This window comes from Eimeria tenella, genomic scaffold (assembly GCF_000499545.2).
Source record: "Eimeria tenella Houghton genomic scaffold, Eth_scaff637, whole genome shotgun sequence".
NCBI lineage: Eukaryota > Apicomplexa > Conoidasida > Eucoccidiorida > Eimeriidae > Eimeria > Eimeria tenella.
Genome location: NW_013545761.1, coordinates 1 through 6,179, shown reverse-complemented (window position 1 = coordinate 6,179; position 6,179 = coordinate 1). Strand labels below are relative to the sequence as shown.

The window sequence follows — 6,179 nt, the reverse complement described above, 5'->3', positions numbered from 1 at the left end:
CTGCTGCCTGCGCATCTGCTGCTGCTCCTCTTGTTGCTGCTTCTCCCGACTTGTGTCCTGCTGCTGCTTCCTTGCCTTCTCAGATGCACTTGCTGCTGCTGCTGTGGCTGCTGCTGGAGTTGTCACCAGTCTTTCGTCAGAGCGATATTTGCTGCTGTGTGCTTGCTGCTGCTGCTGTATGCTTGCTGCTGCTGTTGGTGATTGCTTCCTACTGCTGCTGCTGCTGTGCTGCAGCAAATGGTAATGGCGAGTAACTACAGGTCATTTGCGGACAAGTTCGTGGTGAGCCCCCACTTTGCTTTTTTTAAGTTGCTGCTGCAGGTTCATGCAGCTCTGCTTCAACAGCAGCAGCAGCAGCAGCAGCAGGAGCGAAGCAAGCTACTTCTCCAGCCATATCCCAGATTAGCGAGTCCCCTAGGCGCGGCTGCGTCCGTCTTGTGTCTCATCGCTGCCTGCTATGCTGCTGCTTCTGCTGCTGCTGCTGCTGTTGCTGCTGCTGCTGTTGCTGCTGCTGCTGTTGCTGCTGCTGCTGCTGCTGCAGCAATTTCTTCAGGAACGAGTGCGGGAGCGGGGCCCCTCCTGCACCATTACTGAAAGCGACGTCAGGGCCTTCAGAGAACAGCTGCAGCTGGAGGCAAACTTGGGGGGCCCCCCATCTTGGCGGGGGCCCCTGTGAAGCTGCGGGGGCCCCCCTGCTGCTGCTGCTGCAGCGGGGAAGTCTCGCCTGCTGCAGAAGCAGCGACAGCAGCAAGGCCGCAGCAGCTGCCGCTGCTGCTGCTGCTGCCGCTTCTGTCAACAACAGCTGGCTTGATTGTCACTGCAGCTGTCTCCTTTCAGCAGCAAAAGGAACAGGAGATGCAGCAGCAAATCATCTCCGCTGCTGCAAGCCCGCGTCTCTTCCAGGGGGCCCCACAAGCGCCCCCTGGGGGCCCCCCGGGGGCCCCCAGAGGTCTAATTAGAGGCCTTTGGTTCCCTTCAAAGGGGCCCAAAGGGTACCTCTAATTAGCTTAAAAGGGGCCCCCTGGGGGCCCCCTAGGGGCCCCTCAGGGGCCCCCCGGGGGTCCCCCGAGGGGTCCTTCTTGCCAGATGGCGCTACTAGGAGGCTCGGGAGCTTCTGGTGGGCCCCATCTGTCGGTCATTCTCTGCTGCAGCAGCAGCTGCTGCTGCAGCAGCAACAGCAGCAGCAACAGCTGCTGCTGCTGCTACTGCTGTCTATGCCGCTTCTTCTTTTGTCAGTTCTCGTTTTTCAAGAAAGGTGTCGTTTGGTCATAATGGGGGGCCCCCTTGTCAGCAGGGGGGCCCCCAAATGCAGGGGCCCCCACTAAGGGGCCCCCCCCTTAGTGTGGGGCCCCACACTAAGGGGGCCCCCCCTAGTGCGGGGCCCCACACTAAGGGGGGGGCCCTAGCGTGGGGCCCCACACTAAGGGGGCCCCCTAGTGTGGGGCCCCACACTAAGGGGGCCCCAGCAGCAGAAAAGTTCAGAGGGAGGGGGGCCCCCCATGCAGATAAAGGGGCCTTACACGAATTGGGGGCCCCTGTTGGGGGCCCTTTTATTGTCAGTGCTGCCCCCGTGGGAGCAGCTGGTGCTGCTGCTAGCTGCTGCCGCAGCTAGCTGCAGCAGCAGCTAGCTACAACTGCTTGCGTCTAGCTGTTTCAAACAGCAGTTAGCTGCAGCTAGCTGCGATTGGCTGTAGTCCCTAGCCCCAGCTAGCCAGGCCTAGCTAGCTGCGGCTAGCTGTAGCTAGCTGCGGCTAGCTGTAGCTAGCTGTAGCTAGCTGCAGCAGCCGTGTAGCCACGTGTAGCTAGCTCCAGCTAGCTCCAGCTAGCTGTGGCTAGCTGGAGCTAGCTGCACATTTCTCTTTGTTTTATTTTGCAGACGCAACCAGCCTTCTTAGTTTTCCTTGTGTTTTATGACTGGCAAGCTGTGGGGCCCCACACTGCAGCAACAGCGGCAGCAGGGGCGGAAACAGCAGCAGCAACAGCAGCAGCAACAGCAGCACTGAGGCGTCCCTATGAGGGAACTGCAGCAACAAATTTTGAATTTAAATATACTAATTAGATAATTATAATTGCAGCAGCAAAAGGATGAAATTGTAATTATTTAATTCGTCCATTTAAAAGAAAGTTCATTTCAATGAAAGTTCAGCGCTGCAGCAGATACAGTTGAAGTTGCAAATTTACGAATAAATACGCAAATATATATTTTGAATAATTGCAAAAACAAAGTCTAATGTTATATTAATTAATTCTAATGTTTATAGCAGCATATCTTTGCATGCATGCAGATACTTTAAGGCATTTCTTGCACAGAATCGATTGCAGCTGCTGAGACTGAGAGAGGTATGTGTTTGCTGCTGCTTTTAAAAGACAAAAAGATCTTTAAAAGTGAAACTGTAGAAAGTTTTAATCAAAAGGTACTTTATTTCAGGTTTATGGACACAAACAAACCACGAAAACACCGCAGCAGCAGCAGCACAGCAGCAGCGCCGAAGCTCTTGCTGCTGCTGCTGCTGGTCAGCAGCGCGGACCTCCTAATTAGGTGCTAGACTTTCATTTAAAGTTTAATTTTGAACATGAATTTGAAATTTAAATTGTAATTTTAGTCGAATTTCAAAGTTTAGTTTATTTGAACTTGCACTCCGAGGCTGGATCTGCTGCGTCGAGCTGCTGCACGCATGCAGCAGCAGCAGCAGCAAGACACGCTGCTGCTGCTCCCCATCTTTTTCTGGTTTTACCCTTTTGTTGACTCCAAAATAAATCAACTTAAAGGCAAAAGACTTTGAGGAGTTTCTGCTCGAGAGAACGGCGGGCGCGCAGTCGACCAACGGCAGCCCTGAACCCTAAACCCTAAACCCTAAACGCTAAACCCTAGGCCTCCAGTGGCGGGCCCGCCTTCTTGCGAGGGTGGCTACTACAGCAGCAGGCTGCAGCAGCTGCTGCAGCCTGCTGCGATAGCAGCAGCGGCAGCTGCTGCAGCGCGTACCGCACCAATCTGCAGCCAGCGTCAGCAGCAGCAGCCCCTCATCAGCAGCAGCAGCAGCAGCAACAGCAGCAGCAGCAGCAGGATGCCGGAGGACCGCCAGGTGTCTCCAAGGGATTTCTTCCGTCCCTTGTCTGAAGAGACAGGCAGCATAGATTTGATAGATATACAGCAGCTAGAGTTTGCTGCTGCTGAGAAGCTGCAGCAGCAGCAGGACAGCAGCAGCAGCAGCAGCAGCAGCAAGCTCTTCCCTCGCCTCGCCCGGAGAGAGGAGGATTGCCTGTCGCTCTTCAGCCTTTTGCTTGTGGCTGCTGCTGCTTTCGTTTTTGCTGCTGCTGCTGCCGCTGCTGTTGCTGCAGTGCCTTTTAACTCTCAAAATGGCTTCGCAGATTCTGCAAATCTGCTGATGCTCTTTCCCGAGACGCTGCAGCAGCAGTTCCGCCGCTTCCAGCAGCAGCAGCAGCAACAGCAGCAGCAGCAGCAGCATCTGCTGCCGGAGCAGCCGCAGAAGCATGTAAAGCGCCGCTCTGACTACCAGAAGCAGCAGCAGGGGCAAAAGCAGCAGCAGCAGCAGCAGACACTGCAGCAGCTGCAGCAGGAAGACCAGCTGCAGCAGCAGCAGTACAGCCAGCAGCAGCTGCAGCAGGAAGATCAGCTACAGCAGCAACAGTCCAGCCAACAGCAGCTGCACCAGGAAGACCAGCTGCAGCAGCAACAGCTGCTGTTGCAGCAGGAGCCACAGCAGCAGCAGCAGCAGCAGCCGCAGCAGCAGCAGCAGAAAAACTCTGCCTTTGATCTTCTTAATAGTTTAAAGAAACATTTTTTATTTCCCTTTTTGAAAGTTCCACAGAAGGAAGGCGACCGCCAGACAATTGACGCTGCAGCAGCAGCAGCAGCAGCAGCAACCGCAGCAGCAGCAGCAGCAAAAGCAGCAGCAAGTAGTGTGGGGAATACAGGTACTGCCTATCCCTCCATATAAAGAGAAGCAGCAGCACAGGGACACTGCAGCAGCTAAGAGACCACTGGGCAGCGACAGCAGCAGCAACTGCAGCAGCTGCACCAGCAGGAGCAGCAGCAGCAGCTGCTGCTGCTGCTGCAGCCCATACAGTCACTTACCTTAGGCGATTCATTGCCCAGTGCTTTTTTTCTCCTTGCGATTTGCTGCTGCCTCTCGAAAGCAATTTGCTGCAGCTGCTGCTGCAGCTGCTCTGCGGCTTTCTGCTGCCGCCGCTGCAGCAGCAGCTTCTGCTGCTGCTGCACTTCAGCGCAGACTTGCAAAGCTTTGCTGCGTTCTTCTTCTAGCCAGGCAGCATCAGCAGGCAGAGGCTCCAGGCCTGCTGCTGCAGCAGCAGCAGCAGCAGTAGCAGCAGCAGCAGCAGCAGCAGCAAAGAAGCTCGGTGCCGGTTCAACATTTCCACAGCGACGTTTCAGCTTTACTTGGCTACCCACCGCAGTAGCTAGCTAGCTAGCTAGCTAGCTGCGCAGCTGACTAGCTGGCTAGCTAGCTGGCTAGCTGGCTAGCTAGCTAGCTAGCTAGCTAGCCATTAGGTAATGGGGCAGCTCTGTGGCCCTTCACCTTTCCAGCTAGCTAAGCAGCTAGCCACCAGCTAGCTAGCTGTTTCAATGGCCAGCTGGCCAAACTGAACAGTCAGGGCTCACGCTAGCTAGCTAGCTAGCTAGCCAGCTAACTAGCTAGCTGCGAAGGCGCATAGCTAGCTGGGCGAAAGGGTAATCCCTTATTCATTTGCCTGCCTAGCTAGCTAGTATATTACCTAGCTAGCCAGCTAGCTAGCTAGTATATTAGCTAGCTAGCCAGCTAGCTAGCTAGCTAGCTTATCATCTACCTAGCCAGCTAGCTAGCCACGTGCTATCTAACCTCGCCCCTCAGCTAGTGAGCTAGCTAGCTTGAGAGCTAGCCAGCTAGCCAAGTAACTGGCAAGCTACCCAAACAGCTAGCTAGCTAGCTAGCTAGCTAGCTAGCTGGCTGGCTAGCTGGCTAGCTAGCTAGCTAGCCAGCTGCGTACCTGCCAGGGCGTCTTTGGTCTCGGTGAGGGCGTCGAGGCGCCAGAGTATCTCTCCTGCTCTAATGAATATTTGCTGTTGCGCTGCTGCTGCTGTCAGCTCTTCGCTGTCGTCTGCTGCTGCTGCTGCTGCTGCTGCACCTGTCCCTTCATTTGCTGTTGCTGCTGCTGCGTCCAACTTGCGAAGGCAAACAAATAATTCAAAGCGAAGGTCCTGAACAGCACAAGCCAGAGAGAGGCACAGCTGCCTGCAGCAGCAGCGACAGTAGCAGCAGTAGCAGCAGCAGCAGCAGCAACAGCAGCAGCACCGGCAGCAGCAGCAGCACATTAGCCTTACGTCTGACTGCCTGCGAGCAGCAGCCCTCATAGCCATCAGCCCTTCGGGGAGCTGCACCTCCCAGGGCTTTGCTGCTCCTTCGCTGTAGTCTTCGCTATCTTCCGCTGCAGAAGCAGGAGCAGCAACAGCAGCAGCAACAACAACAGCAGCAACAGCAGCAGCAGCTTGCCAGCGGATCACTGCTGTCCGTGTTCATACTGAGGGCAGCAGTTGCTGCTCTTTCGGGCTGCAGCTAGCTGCAAATCTGCTCCAGAAAGAGCCACAGCAGCAGCAGCAGCAGCAGCAGCAGCAAGTGCAGCAGCAGCAGCAGCAGCAGCAGCAGCAGCAGCAGCAGCAAGTGCAGCAGCAGCAGCTCACCTGGAGGCCTGCAGACTCTGCGAATGTCTAGGGTTTGCTGCTGAGGGCCCAAAGTGGAGAGACATTGCAGCAGCAGCGGGCGGTTAAGGTCTTTGATTTCTCCTGAGGTGGATATACACCCGAAGCGCTGCTGCTCGGCTAGCCACAGCTGCAGCAGCAGCTGCTGCAGCGTCTGCTGCTGCTGCTGCTGCTGCTGTTTCTGCGGCCCGCAGCTGAGCCAGCCTCCCCAAGACCGACAAGCAGCAGCAGCAGCAGGAGAGTCCAGTGCGTCCGCAAGTGCGGCCAGCAACTGTGTGCAGCAGCAGCAACAGCAGCAGCAGCAGCAGAAGCAGCAGCAGCAACAGTGCAGCAGCCTCGTTGGACAGAAGACCTATAGTAAGATTTCCATTAGCAGCTGTCTCCTTTTTTCGCTTTCTTTGTGAGTTTATTTGGCTTCTGGTTTCAAGACTCTCAGCTATCTGTGGCTAGCTGTGGCTAGCTGTGG

General features: G+C 55.6%; 2 protein-coding genes across 2 annotated transcripts; one reads left to right on the top strand and one right to left on the bottom strand.

Moving 5' to 3' along the window:
- Nucleotides 1–3,065: 3,065 nt before the first annotated feature.
- ETH_00033460 (uncharacterized protein) lies at nt 3,066–3,959 on the top strand (the record flags this gene model as incomplete). Its single annotated transcript, XM_013380450.1, has 1 exon — nt 3,066–3,959. The coding sequence occupies one exon, from the start codon at nt 3,066–3,068 to the stop codon at nt 3,957–3,959; it is 894 nt and encodes a 297-aa protein (XP_013235904.1).
- A 1,025-nt stretch (nt 3,960–4,984) lies between these two features.
- On the bottom strand, nt 4,985–5,984 carry ETH_00033455 (uncharacterized protein; the record flags this gene model as incomplete). Its single annotated transcript, XM_013380449.1, has 3 exons — nt 4,985–5,215; nt 5,339–5,442; nt 5,696–5,984. The coding sequence occupies 3 exons, from the start codon at nt 5,982–5,984 to the stop codon at nt 4,985–4,987; spliced, it is 624 nt and encodes a 207-aa protein (XP_013235903.1).
- Between the last annotated feature and the right edge of the window lie 195 nt (nt 5,985–6,179).